At 38.8% G+C, this 15302-nt stretch overlaps 1 protein-coding gene across 1 annotated transcript in view; it reads left to right on the top strand.

Annotated features, from left to right (window-relative positions):
• The window catches only part of LOC149144857 (BAT2 domain protein), an 84788-nt gene extending 71010 nt beyond the window's left edge, over positions 1–13778 (top strand). The window contains exon 9 of the mRNA XM_089449669.1: positions 13343–13778. Coding sequence (XP_089305795.1) covers positions 13343–13563 — 221 coding nt within the window. The 3' untranslated portion in view covers positions 13564–13778. The remainder of the gene's footprint in view (positions 1–13342) is intronic.
• The last annotated feature ends 1524 nt before the right edge of the window (positions 13779–15302 follow it).

The raw sequence follows: 15302 nt of genomic DNA, 5'->3' as shown, positions 1-15302 counted from the left end.
TGGGGGTCGGGCTCAAAGGAAAAAGCCTTATAAAATATGATGGAAAAAATTAAAGAGTTCACTAAAGAAATATGGAATTTTTGGAGTCTAGCTGAAGATTTTAAATGTCCATAATGTACACTAGTTTAGGCTGCTAATCAGTTGTGAGGTCCTTCATTTGGGAGAGAGGGAAGTCAGGGTTTGATTCTTGTGGTACAACTGAAGAGAAATTTGGGGGCATAGTCCTTTGTGCAACATTTTATGAGAATTTGGTGTTTGGAGGCCTTGGCCTTAGCCCCTAGTCACATGGTTGATGTAAGGGCTATGACCTAGAGGCATTTGGAATGGGGGCTTATTGGAACAATGAGAAAATAAAAGAAATGTCGTTTGGAAGAAACTTCGGTATAGTGTGGTTTCGGTCAATGGGTTGACACTTGGCGACAATAACCCTGTTAACCAATCACATTAGTTAATAGCATCAGGCATTGGAGTACTAGGAAAGATGTCCAAAATGATGATGTGTGGTAGTACCATGTGGAGGACACGTCATGCAAATTTGGTGTTTTTGGCATGCCAATTAGGCAAATATGAGTGACATGTGGCACACATTAGCAGTGCCACATGGTAAGGGACACATTAGCATTTGCCATGTCAAGTGGTGATTGGATGTTGGAGAATGGTGTGCTTGTTGAGTTGTCATATTGGGCTATCAAGCCACCGGGATATTAGCGTAATGGCATATTGAGATATCAACATATCGGGCCACTGAGATATTGATGCAATGGTATATCAAGATATCGACATACCAAAAATTAAGAGAAAATGGGGATGCACCCTTTCATAGAAACATTGATATAGTGAGGCTTCGGTACGTTGAGTTGTCAGTGGACAAGGACCAATGTTGGAGTGACATGTGGCCAAAGCGCTGCCACGTGCTAGCCACATGGTCTGTACAAAAGTTGATGTGGCCTTTAAAGGGTGAGTCTTCAAATGGGCATAACTTCGTGCTTGGAGCTCAGAATGATATGAAATTTATATCTTTGGAAATCTCTCGACAAGTAGAAGACAATGACATTATTAGAATTGTGATTTGAGATGAAGGAAGAAAGAGGAAATTGTATAACCACATCTTCATAATAAACCTTGAATTTCAGGGGGTTGGGTGTGCTACAAATTTTATATTATAATATGTTATGATAACCTTGAGGGATAGTTTGAGTAGTCATGAGCCAGATGTGAGACCTCTTATCTCTCTTCCAAAGTTGGGAAGGTCATGGGTTCAATTCTCTTGATCCCCTTGGGGTTAGGCTCTGTAAGCAGGGCCGATGGTTTACTCTAGTTACTATCCATGGATCATGGGGAAGTACATGGAAGGTTTTTTGCAAGGGTTTCCGTGGATAAAAAATTATAATATACTATGATGCACGCATTATTGGAATTGTGATTTGAGGCGAAGGAAGAAAGAGGAAATTTGATAACCACATCTTCATAATAAACCTTGAATTTCGAGTCTAGTTACTCCCCATAGACCTACTATGACATTAAGGGTTTGGTTGTGCTACAAATTTTATATTATAATATGTTATGATAATCTTGAGGGATAGTTTGAGTAGTCATGAGCCAGATGTGGGACCTCTTATCTCTCTTCTAAGGTTGGGAAGGTCATGGGTTCAACTCTCTTGGTCCCCTTGGGGTTAGGCTCTGTATTTAAGGCTGATGGTTTACTCTATTTACTATCCATGGGTTGTAGGGAAGTACATGGAGGGTTTTCTGTGGATAAAAAATTATAATATGCTATGGTGCCCACATAAAAGGTGGTGTACCTTGATCCTTTTGTCAAGTGATAGTCCTCAAGCTATTTGAACACTGGAAGGGTTTTAAGGGGGAACTTTGTTAGTGTTTTTAGCATGGTGTAAAGGGTTGTGATCCTTGATCCTTGCCTAATCCATACTTTGATCTTTGCTTATTGATTGCTAACCTTGTTAGTTCGTAAGCTTTTGTTATGAGGTTGAGGGGTGTTAATAATGGTAGATCCATAGCTTGAAAGTGCACTAGTTATTCAGATATTGCACAGGGTACTGACAACATGATATGGCACCTTTGAATAATCCCAGTAAATTTGTTTCCAATGTCTATCATTGTTGAAGAAAGTGTAACTAGGTTCGGTCTTCATAAATGTAATTTTGATCTATGTACTTGTAAAAGAAACGAATTATTATTTTTGTCATTATCAAGAATGGGTTTCTTGCGCATTTGATAGGTCAAGCACATGTTTGGGTGCTTCTAGGAAGGTCAAAGAGTCAATGTAATTGTTGAAGACCCATGTGGGCATGTTACACTATGTAAACATATGTATTAGAGTCAAAGAAATATGTTTAGGGTGATCCTCCAAAACAAAGACAAGTCTCCTCATCAAGTCGGCTCAAGAAATGAATTTTATGCACAAATGTCAAGTCGACCTCCCCAGGTGATCAAGTCGGTTTAAAAGGAGGGACAACCTCCTATATATAGAGCAGTACGACCTCACCATTAGACCATCAAGTGACCTCTGAAATTAGTGAAGAGAAGAGGCAAGAAAGAGGTGCGAAAAAGAGCAAGAAAAGTACTTCTAGGGTAGCGAAGAAGAGAGGAAAGAAATCTGAAGTTTTGGGATTGTTTTTGGGCTCCTCTCTATCACACGTGCGAATGAAAAGGACATTTTGATGCTGCAACAAGTAAAAAATTGCAGTCCTCCAAGAAGTTTCGGTTGGGCTAAAAATAGGTCTCAAATAGGCCTCCATATCAAGCGAAGTGGGTCCCATCTCAAGCGAAGGAAAGGAGCAAGCTAGAAGGGCAATCTTGTCCTCTAGATCGGCCACACGTGCGAAGAAAACAAAGCAGCAGTAAGGGTTAAGAGGATCAACCTCTAACCTCAAGGATATACGCCTCATTCTCTAGCCTAAGTATTAAGGAGAAAGAAAATTGTCAAGCGAGGTAGAGAAGGAAAGAAGGACACCAAAGAAGAGGTCTTTAAGGAGACCTAGGGTTTTTGCAGTTGCCGGAAGAAGTGTGAAGGAAGAGATCAAGGTGCAATCTGGAAGAAGGCATCAATTGAAGGACAAAGAAAGAGAGACTATGTCTTGTGCTTGGAGGATCAACCGGTCAAGGTCTAGGGTTTGGCATTTATCAATTGAAGCTCCAATAAGAGAAATTTGCAGAAGGGTTTTCCTCTCTAGGAGAGAGAGGGCTTGCCTTGCCGGGGAGCCAACATCTTGTGTTCTTGTCTCTTTTGTTTTGGTTACTCTTTGATGAAGTAAGAAGAACACACACTAATAATAATAAGAGAAGATTGTGCTAATACGAAAAGTAAAAGTACTTCACAAATTGTTATCATTGTCAGAAGAATCTCACTATAATCTAGATGCCCTAGATTCTTCAACAATCATGAGGTAACTTCAACTTTGATACTAATCAACTCGTTGATATTTTTTTGAATTAATATGCTTTGTTATGCTCCTCTCCATAACTTCTACTCCTATTCCATACTTAGCAAATCTTATCATGGTCTTGTGTGTCATGGGAAACATCACTTCGTCTCTCAGATATGTAAACTGGGTGCAACCCTCTTATCATTACCTTGGCACATTGTCTTCCCCCATTGCTCTGTCCTCCCCTCAAATCTTAAGCCTCTTTCCATGTTCATCCACACAGTTTCCCTCTATGATGTTCTTAGGCATCCTTTTGTTCTAAGCACCTCACCCCCACAACACCTTGTTACCAGTTATTTTACATAGACATATGAGAGGCCATTTGGGAGATGAGTCCTAGTAAAACAATAGATAAGGAGGGGTTTTGAAGCTAATCTTTTCAAAGATGGTAGATCAACACTTGTTGATTATATCATTGGCTTGTTTAACCATGTGGTTCGCGGGGGTGTTTTTGCATTCTTCATCCCACTACATTCTTCGAGAATGTCGATAAGTGAATATTTTACAATAGTAAACTTACATGACCTCTGAGATTCCACATTCATAGGTGCACATTTTATAATCCCTAACACTACTAGTAACAAAGTAGAGGCTAGTCCTTTCCAAAGGGAACTTCCCACTGCTCTAAAAAATACTACTTTCTAAGTCGATAGTGATCCTTCAATCAACTTCCATGTTTAGATTTCCTTGCCTAATCTCCCATCCTGACATTTAACCCCTCTCATCTTGTCGTATGCCTTTTTATGGGCCATTTGCAAAAGTTGATTAAATAAATTCAATTGCCCTTGTATTCCTTCAACGATCAAAATGGTTTGACTTCTCTTTTGGTTACTGTTGTTATTGTCCAGTCAACTAGCTCTTTTCATTGAATGCTGTTGAGTTTTCTAGGGTACAAGCTAGAAAACATATTTTCTACAAAAGTTAACTACTTTCAATGATTCAGTTAGCATTAATAACCAAGAAACCATGAGACAAGAGATAGAAGGTAGGCTTGAGGCTAGGGAAGACCCACAAGGAGAAAACCCAGAAATTCTTCTTTATGTGAGAGAGAGAGAGTTCATAGTTCATTAATACATCATGAACAACATCAAGAGAATAGCCAAACCAATACCCAAGAATAAGAGAAATGCCAAGCCATGTCCCATGGCCCTCCTTCATATTTTTGGCCTCCTTTTCTCCTTCTGAAATTCGTTGGATCAGAGATGATCAAGATAAAATTGATGTGCCAAATGAAGAGGAAACCTCTCCTTTATATAGACTTCTAGGGGGGTTCTAATGGGTGCCAGATTGGGGCCCAATCGACTTGAAATAATATGAGGTTGACTTGTAGATTTTGGAGGCAAAAATAAAATTCAAATTTTCAATTTTCTTCATGTTGAAAATACCGACCATGGCTACCATATTTTTCCAACACTCCCTCTTGGCCAGGGAGGTACTTTTCATTCTCTCTTAGATGTACATGTCTCATCGTAAGGAATTCAGGTAGCATTACAATCTAATTTCAACACTCCTTCTAAGCCAGGGAGGTATTTTTTTGGCTGCACCATAGATCTTATCTCATCTTATCTCAGAAGAATGATCCATAACTAACAATAGGGGAGATCGATTTACCATAACCAAGTCCATGACAGTCACATATGACCTTGGTAAAGATCACACACACCCTATGTCCAGTGACTGATCCTCACCCAGCTTGATCCTTAGTGATTAAGTGGTAGAATACCTGCATCCAACACTCAGGGTAGATCAATTTACCACAACCAAGTCCATGGTAGTCACATTCGACCTTGGTAAAGATCACACACACCTAAGTCTCCTCACCCACTAGCTAGATGGGTGGCAATCCCAACAAGCTTAACCATCTCATCATGACCCTTGGTCAATAGTGACACGAAGGTGACATACTGGGGCATGTAATCAGCCAAGTCCACGGCTCCAAGGTGTACCCTCACACCCAGGAGCTCCTTTGCTCATCCCCCCTAGCCCCCACCAAGTCCATGGCTAGTTAGAAGACTGGGGGAAGAGCATGTGCTTAGTTTTCTTAATCAACGGTGTTCCCTCTCAAGGAGGGATTTTCAGCCATTCCCATAATCATCAACAAGCAATGCAACAACGGAAAAGTAGCCATGGTGGACTTCAACACTTTATCAAACATTCTAGCAGACAACAACATCCATCTATTCATTCAGCTTTAGCCGGGGCTTCTCACAGAAGCAAATATCAACACCTTGCTTATCGTAAAAGTGTGCCATAGTTGAATCCATCAAACAATAAGAGGCTTCTCGTAGAAGCAAACATCAACAACCATGGTCGAATCCAATAGATAATAAGTGGCTTCTTCTAGAAGCAAACATCAACAACCAGCATCACAATCACAAATCAGCTACATTTCTTGCTTTAATTGTGCTACATGCAAGATGACCGTCGATGTCATTCAAACCAATGTAGTATCCAGAATACATCTAGTTCAGATAGAGTTAGTAATTTCAAGCATTAGGTGTCTCAATGAGCCAATTAGAGGGATTCTTCAAATCAACAGTCTTGTAGCTTCTTCAAATTCTTTTCTCAAACAAATATCCACGGACTCACAGTCCATTATGCCACAACCTTAGCAGAGATTTCACCGTGCTTGTGCCATACTTTCAATATTACATTTCTTCAATCAACGTCTTCTTATACTGGACGAAGAGTACCTCAAACCTTGTCAGAAACATATCATGAATACATAGCAGAAAAATCATGAGCTCATTTTTTAACACATTCAGATCAACATTGTTTTTCAAAAACTTCTAGCCATCTTCATCATGGAAGTCACATAGATCAAAACATACTTCAATTTGTCCGCTTACTTTGAGTCGAAGGCTCATCCAATCATGAGTCTTCTTGTCAATTTGTTGTTCCATAGTTTCAACGATTGTCCCAACCTTGACATACTTCATCACGTTCTTGCAATCCTCATGAAAGAACAACTACAACCAAGCAAGACATACAGAAACAAGAGACTCATAATGAAACAATAATAGAAACAATCAAGAAAGTACTTATCTTTCAAGAGTGTGTCAGTTTCATCTTGATCTTAGTCTTCTTGGGTTCAATCAATCTCATCCACATCATCGAGAAATCGTTAAGGAGTCCATATCATCATCAATGAGTCCACATCATCAAGAAATCTACATCGTCAAGGAGTTCATATCATCATCAAGGAATTCCATATCATCATCATGAAATTCACATCATCAAGAAGTTCAAATCATTAAGAAGTCCACATCATTTAGGAGTTCATCATCCATATCATTATCGAGAAGTTGACCTTGTCTACATCATCATCAAAGATTACACATCATTAGTGATGATAAAATGAAATAAAAGAAATACAAAATACTTATCTTTTGAGAACATGACTGCTCCCTCTTAATCTTTTAGCCTTCTTACATCCAACCTGCAAATCAACCTCATCATCAAAATGTCAAATCTTCTATGAGCTAGGGTGTCTTCTTAAGCGGAAGCAATTTAATCCATAGGCGCTGGGCTTTGATTTACAACCTTTTTTTACTCGATAGGGTTTTAGGTCCAAACCCTAAAGATTTTTCAGCTTTAGACTAGGGTTACAAACCCTAATGCTTATCTTTATCAATAACGTTCATTCTTCCACTCTTCTTCATTTTCATTAATTTCAACATTGGTAATCCAGGGGTTTCACATACCCCTATAGTTTATTGAACCATTCCAAGACTCTGGTCAATTATACAGACTTTCAAGCCCCAGATGTTGTAATCCAGTTCTCAGATCCTTAGCAGATGGAGTAACCTTGACATCTAGCAATTGATTATGTCTAAAGTTGCATGCTTTAAATCACAATGTATCAACTGCGTTTCCTTTATTAACATATTTTATCAGTCAGGTCAAGACTTATTCAATTATTCATGCCAGACCTTTAGAGACATCTGTTTTGGAGAGAGATAAGTAATACCTGAAATGACATGATGCTATTCTTGCAGTCTTGCAACTTGATTTTCTTTTAAAGATGCCAAGCCACCAAAACTCAAATGAAGATTACTACAATACTCCTGATCATCATGGATTCTACTTTCGTAGTCACATGTCTCAGACTTCTTTAATGGTTCTGGATTTAGATATACCGAGATATTCATCATAGAATGAAATTCACATATTCCAGATTTAAGTCATTTACTGAACTCTTCACCAAGGCAACAATTTATGACTGAATAGATAACCAGGTTGGCTTCTTGCAGTGAAGATCATCTATCTTCTATTAGGAGGACAGGGATCTTATTAGACTCAATCACAGAGGAAATTTAATCTAACACAGTCAAATTCAGACATCTCAAATTATGGAGAACTCAGGGTGATTCCTCAGACTTATATCTATTGAGAGATATCAAGATTTCTAGGCCTTCAGAGGTATGTCAGAATTTTAACCTCAGTCTAGTTCCATGCATTTGCTTTCATGGCCTCATACTTTAGGATGAATATCCTTCAATCCTTCACAATATTGCAACCTTGTTATCGATTTTCCAAAAGCTCGGATTGTAGTCAATACCTGGGCATCTTTTCCAGAGTATGGATCATAATTACATTACTGGCATTCTGAGCAATTTCTGCTAATACTTATCATGAACAACGCTGACACTGAGATACTATTGAGATTTGGAAGACAAGTGTTTTGATCTACCATCCTTCAGAGAAATCTAGTCAATGATAAGACTAGATATTTAGAATTTTATATACCTTGGTCGTCTGATCTTTACCATATAGAAAATATTCTGACTTTTGATCACATAGAGTCATTGGCTCGGATTAGGTGCTCCCACAGATATGCAAGTGCTCGGCCTAGATATATAGTTTATAACAGAGGTGAATTTTGTAATATCACAGTTCACAATATATATATATATATATATATATATCTCATGGCCACAGAGAGATACGAAGTGCCACAGAGAGATGTCTTGTAGAGTTCTAGGACTCGACCACCTCCACAGTAATATAGGCGCGGATCAGTAGGATACTGTAGCATAAATAAGCTCAGACTTCTGCACTTAGCCATCAACTCGGACAGACTATGATTAATTCGGTCCTCCAACCATAGTTTTCTCGAACCAGAATTAACCTCTAACTTTGGACTGTAACTAGAAGTCCTAAACAGAAACTTTGGACCTTCATTATGTGCCACAGAAATACACCGGATTTCTGACAGAACTCGGATCTTCTCGGACCTACCACAGAGGCCTTCAACAGAACTTGGATTTTTGGACCTACCACAGGGGCCTGTAACTCGGACACAGAATTCGGATGATGCCCTTCCATGGCAGCCTGCAATTCAGACAGAATATCTTGGACAAGAAGCTTCAGATCTCAGTCATGGTTATCAGATCAGTCCTCTAGCCACAGACAATGTAAGGTCTTCGCAAACTCGGGCGGTTGAGCGTTGGGTGCGACGGGCGCACATCGGTGCGACGGGCGGGCGGACTTGCGACGGGCGGGCGCTCCTTATGCGACGAAATGCGACGATCCTCACCACGACATGCGACATTAAGTGCGACGACAGGGAGAAACACTTGAAATAAACTAAGTGTTGAACTCTTGTTTATATGCGATGGCTAAATGGAGCACATGTGGGCGTATAGTGATGGATTATGGGGTCGGCCTTAAGGCTGGACACCCTCCCCAAACACACGCAGAAATGTGTATAAATACAGAGAGCCTAGAGCTCATTTGGACATCCAACCAACGAACTTCGCATATCTCTTCTACGCATTGGACAAGGGGTAAAAAGGGCGCAGAAATAAGTTAGAGTGCGCATAGCTCATGCGCTCTAAGGTGGAAGTGCGCAGTTTTACCGGAGGTCAGTCGTAGGTCGATCAGAGTGCGGTTTGAGGTGGAAATCGTGCAGAATCTAAGGGGGAGTCTTAGGTGTCTCGGGTGAGCACCCTCCTACCGTGTAGATTGGCATTGATGTTGTAAAAGGCTGTTCTATGCCTTGATTGTAAAATTATTCTAAGTATAGACTTGGAGTTTTGCCAAGTATACTTGATGATGTATTATTGAAGAAACTGTTATAATATATTGTTGGGCAGACTATTCGGGAGTTGCCCCTCCCTTTATACTTGTTTGCAATTGTTGATGTTCTTGGTTAATTGCATATGGATAATGAATGAGTATGGGCTTCATTAAGTATAAAGGATAAATGCATTTTACTTGGTTGCGAAAAACAAACTAAGTAAGGACAAGTGAATTAGGCGTAGTCCACGAAGGTGAGTATTGGTGAAAAGAAAGCGTTCGGTGGTGCCGCACCTCGCTATAAGCGGTTGAAAGACTACCGCTGGTGTAGGGGCGTGACAGACAAGGACTAACCTCAGGACTTCGGCCAAGCCAGTATAGAATCTCGGTTTGATTGACTTCAAAAGTATTCACAGAAATATCTGATTTGGTTGTCCAATCAAGGGTCACTGGGACTAGGATCTTGGCCTAGAATCTTATGTAAGGAATCCAACTTGGATTGCTGTCATACTAGGTCTCGGCCTAGTAGACATTAGCTCAGACAAGTGAGAAACTCGGATCATCAACAGGAGCAAATTTGGACCTCAGGATCTTGTTGAAGTAGCCACAAAACTTCAGCCTTAGATCTCTTCTATCACTGTTAGTAACTTTGGCTTGGGTCAGACCTTCCAGGTGCAGCTTCGGGATCAGACAAAGGAATAGGAGCTAACTTGAACCAGACTTCAAGAAGTTATCCTTAGAGAGTCCTCTGTATGTAGGCCTGTGAATGATAGAAATGCATTCTTCTATAACCTTCAACAGAGAAGCAAGCCTGAGATTTTCAGACTGCCAGACAGATAACTTTGATACTTAACTGCTCTTGGATCTTACCGTGGCTCTGATACCATGTTGAGTTTTCTAGGGCACAAGGTAGAAAACAAAATATCTACAAAAGATAACTACTTTCAGTGATTCAGTTAGCATTCATTGAACATATCATTCATTCATAATCATTAAGCAGTTATACAGAAGAAAATTCAACGATTAAAACCATGAAAGAGCAGTAGAGAAATAACCAAGAAACCATAAGACAAGAGACAGAAATTATGTCTGAGGCCAGGGCAAAACCGAGAAATTCTTCCTTATGAGAGAGAGAGAGAGAGAGTTCATAGTTCATCCATACATCATGAACAGCATCAAGAGAATAACCAAACCAATACCCAAGAATAAGAGAAATGCCAAGCCAAGTCCCATAGCCCTCCATCAGATTTTCGGCCTCCTTTCTCCTTCTGAAATTTGCTGGATCAAGAGATGATCAAGACAAAAATTGATGTGCCAAATGAGGAGGAAACCTCTCCTTTATATAGACTTCCAAGGGGGGGTCAAATGGGTGCCTTATTGGGGACCCAGCCGACTTGAAATAATATGAGGCTGATGTGCAGATTTTGGAGGCAAAAAAAATCCAAATTTTTAATTTTCATCATGATGAAAATGCTGGCCTACCATATTTTTCCAATAAATGCCACATAGACATCCCCTCCCCGTTGATATCTGTCGAACCAAACTAACACTATTCATAAGGCTCCCACCAATCATTCAATGCATGTGTTCATCGAATCTGAGTAAATCTCCCTGTTTGATTTGTCAACATATGTGCACTAGTTGATCTAGTGTAGTTAATTTTCTAGTCAACTTCATTGTTAATCTTCTTTCTGTTAGAAAATCAGAAAGGCAGAAAGATTTTCTGATATAGATAATTACTTGTGATTCTTTTATCTTTTAGTTCATCAAGCAATTACCAAAACAATAACACAAAGACACCAGATGTAGGCGGACAGCTAGGGCAAAACCCCTATCTAGGGGAAAACCCAGTCAACAATTCTTCCTTCAATAGTTTCACGAGATAATCCAAGACTCTTGACCTAGACAAAGACTTCCTCCACACCAAGTCAGCCCTCTCTTCCTTCTTGCAGATGATAACCCTTCAATAACAACTTCGACCTAGCAGCAGCAACTTGTAGTAGCAGCTTCGACCCAGCAACTGGCAGCAGCAGCAACAACTTCAACTAGACAAGAAGAACTTCGATCTTCCTAGATACTCCACTCGAGTGAGAGATAGATGGCCCAAAACTTTGATTTTGATGTCTTCTTCCTTCCTTCCAAATTTCGCACCCTTTTCCAGCTCTATTTCAACTTCGCTCTTTTTCACTGTCTTGGCTTGTAAGTCGAACTTGTGTGAGAGAGAATGCTCCAAATGAAATTGAACTGCTCCAATATATAGGCTTCTGGTGAGGTCAAATTACCTAGTTAAGGCCGACTTGGTGTGGAGGGGGGGCAAATAGCATATTTGACTCAATATTAATTCTTTTTACATGATTCGAAAACCCAAGAAGGGTCTCTTTTAATGAGGACTTTGACCTAAAACATGATAACCCAAGTATGAAAACCATGCTTTAATAAGTCATAATAATAATAATAATAAAAATATTTTCTTCATTCTTTTGATAAATATATTTCGTTGTGACTCAAATACATTAATGAAGACCGAACCTAGTTACATATTTCAACACATTCAGTCAGTGCTTCTTTGTTAGTGAGTCGACTTGGTTCGTTCAACTTACTCAGTTGATCCTACCTCTAGTGTTCTAGTTTCCGAGTCAATTCAATTTTTGGTATAGGAAATGCATAAAGATATTATCTGAGAATCTTGGTAAAGTTGCGACATTAGTAAGACGTTCGTAGTGAATTTTGCTGAAACCTTGTTCCACTTGATGAGAGTGGAATTTCTAATAGCCTTTGAATTGGTTCTTGAGAAAATTCTTACCTTTTCTATATGGTCGCGGAAATCATTATTGTGATAGGGCATGCATAATCCTAATAGTTACCTTACAAAAACCATGTAAGTGATACGTGTCCTTATGGTGTTCTCCACCTTCCGTCCTAACAAAATTGTTGCCTGAAATGTTCCTCAAATTGCAAAGAGAATCTTTAACCAAACATTTGATAATACCTTTATAATTCTCTAATAACATGTGATTTGATTGTATGTAAAACTTCTAGTAAATATTCAGTATGCCTCTCTGCATTTGAAAAGTGATTACTTTTGGCATTTTTTCAAGAGATCAAAATTATTTGGGTAGATCAGCAAGAGTGTGCTACTCCTGAAAGGGGGCACGGTTGACATGATAATGGATTAAGAGGTCATGGCCTTGAAAATAAATATGAATCCTAAGCAGGTCATTCACTTTTCCAAGATAAGTAGTGACTCAGTGAGTCAGATATGCATTGATTTTCCAATATGTTTTTACGGTGTGCATGTCAACCTAGTGGTCATCTACTTCTCGGATAACAACTATTAAAACATGGAATGCGACAGTTACAGTTTACGTTAGTGAGGCTTTGTTAAGTATCTTTAGTATCTAGATTCTAATGTATTCAGGCACTTTTATATGCTTAATTCCTTTTGTAGCATTTGTAAGCTTGTTCCTTTCTAAAATTCAAGTTGGTGTCATCCACTTTAAGATGATGCCGAAAGTAGAGGAACTGCATTAGCACTGCATCAATACTACGGACATTTGTATAAGTTTAGCACTATTTTGGTTAAACTGCATGGATTTTAAAAATATCATGGCATCTTTCCAAACTTAATCTTATGGTATTGTTCACATACATGCTTGCTTGTATTTTTTGATCTGTCTATTCTACAGAACAGTTTTTTACGCGTAGATATAATTCTTGCTATGATAGTGTTTTTATCATAGAAAATCATGTTAATCTCTCCACTAAACAAAGGCTTTACAAAATGAAACTTTGTACATTGCCTTCCATGAGTTGATTTTGTACATTACCACTCCACATTGTGTCATTGATAACTTCTCTAAATTGTCATGTTACAGGGATATCAGATATTATTGCTGCCTTTCAAGAAGGCATAAGAAATGCTTCACAAGATGGACGAGAGGCCAGACAGGGAATTTTGCAAGAAAGCTCTATTGAAGACAAGGCACAAATTCTCACTAGTGATATAGAGACTGATGGAAGCACAGCCATTGAGAAAATTCAGGATGCACTTCACCATTTAGTTTTTGTGGTGTTCTCGACCACATTGAAGAATTAAGAATACAATATTCTTACAGCCAGCTCAACTCAATATTTGAATTCAATGTGGTGCTGATTTCTGAGAAACATAATGATGTTGTATTTATCTCATTCTTAATTGTTTATTCTACTTAAATTTTAAATTAATTGTATACATATTTAGGCACGTCTTATCAAACTGGCTAACTTGTACAAATGTATTTCATTTTGGTAAATAAAAGGAGATTTATATTAGACTGCAGGAGACATACATAGAAATTAGAGAAGATAAACTTATACATATTTAGGCACGTCTTATCAAACTGACTCACTTGTACAAATGTATTTCATTTTGGTAAATAAAAGGGGATTTATATTAGACTGCAGCAGGCACACATAGAAACTAGAGAAGAAAAACTATGGTCACTTTAATGTTATACAAGGTCTCATATGGTCTTAAAAAATTAATATAATATTCTTTCATATAGCAGGGTCACCAAAGCTTGTCAAATTAACTAGGATTAATATTTTCTGATCATATATCAATTCATAGCAGGTTCTACTATGTATATCCTTCTAAAACTATTGTGATTATCATAAAGAATTTTATATTTCCAAAAGATGGAAATCTCTCCTGAAATCAAATATGTTAAAAAAGGACACTGTAAAGGTTGCCTCTCTGCTTTTCCTGGATTTGATGATTTCGGGCTTTATATCCAGGATGACACTTGCCCACATGGATGGGCTATTTTACTTCTGCCTGTTTGCATTTCTGTGTTTCTGTAGCGTCTCAAACCCAAATCTGTGTTTCCCTTGTATTTATGGTATTTACAACAGTCATTATCTGGGAGTCTGCTGCTATACTTTCCATAGAGCATGGCAAAGGAAGAATCTCATTTTCAGTCCTAGGCTGGAAGTCCTTGTTTCCTCTGTTAGCTGGCTCAGAATTTTCTTTCAGGGAGCATTTGATACTTATCAGAAGGCCAAAAACACAAAATCCCATTTTCTGTTGTCCTTTCCTATTTTCAGTTGGAGGGCTTGGGCTAAAGTGGAAATGTTGTGTTATTTCTTCCATAACCTCACCATCTCCGATTATTCTAGCTATAACAGTCTTGCACAGACCATAAACCTATATGCTTCAAATATGAACCTTCTCACTTGGTGTGCTGTCCAAACAAGCTTTTCTTATGGTCCTCTGCTCTCCCCTTTCTCTCCCAGTTCTTCTAAGCTTCTTACAGTTTGTCACTGTTATGTCTGCATATTCGAACCCGCTATTTCTCTCGCCCACTACAGCTGACTCAGGAGCTTTCCCTCTGGATTGGCAAGTCTCTCCCCCTTTGTAGGCTCTGGTCTGTTCCTTTGCATGGCTCCATGGTTATGTCTTGAGTTGCCAAAAAACGAAATCATTAATTTGTGTTTTCTTTAGCTCCTTTTTAGGCTATAGAGGATCTGGAGAGCAAGTTTTCCAGGTTTGAATGTTTGTCCACGTATCTGCAAATGCTGTCTTGCTGCTAAACCTAATCCCAACTGAGGTCTCGCCAATTCATTTTGAAATGATAGAAATTATAACCATACAATCTCCAAAAGCAGGATTAATATAAAAGAGTCAATCGTAAGAAAATGAAAGTACAAAACAAAGAAATTGAGAATGAGTTCAATGGGACTAGAGAAATTAGAAAACGCAAGTTAAGTAACATTGTAAGGCATGTGAACATGACAAAAACAAATAGACTAAGTAATTCACTTGAAAAATAGACTACGTCACCATTATCAAAATAG

This window comes from Pinus tabuliformis, chromosome X, assembly GCF_031772625.1.
Source record: "Pinus tabuliformis cultivar Carrire ecotype Pingquan chromosome X, CPIR1, whole genome shotgun sequence".
Classification (NCBI taxonomy): domain Eukaryota; kingdom Viridiplantae; phylum Streptophyta; class Pinopsida; order Pinales; family Pinaceae; genus Pinus; species Pinus tabuliformis.
Note: the sequence above shows the minus strand (reverse complement) of the source record. Positions and strands in the feature narration are given on the sequence as shown.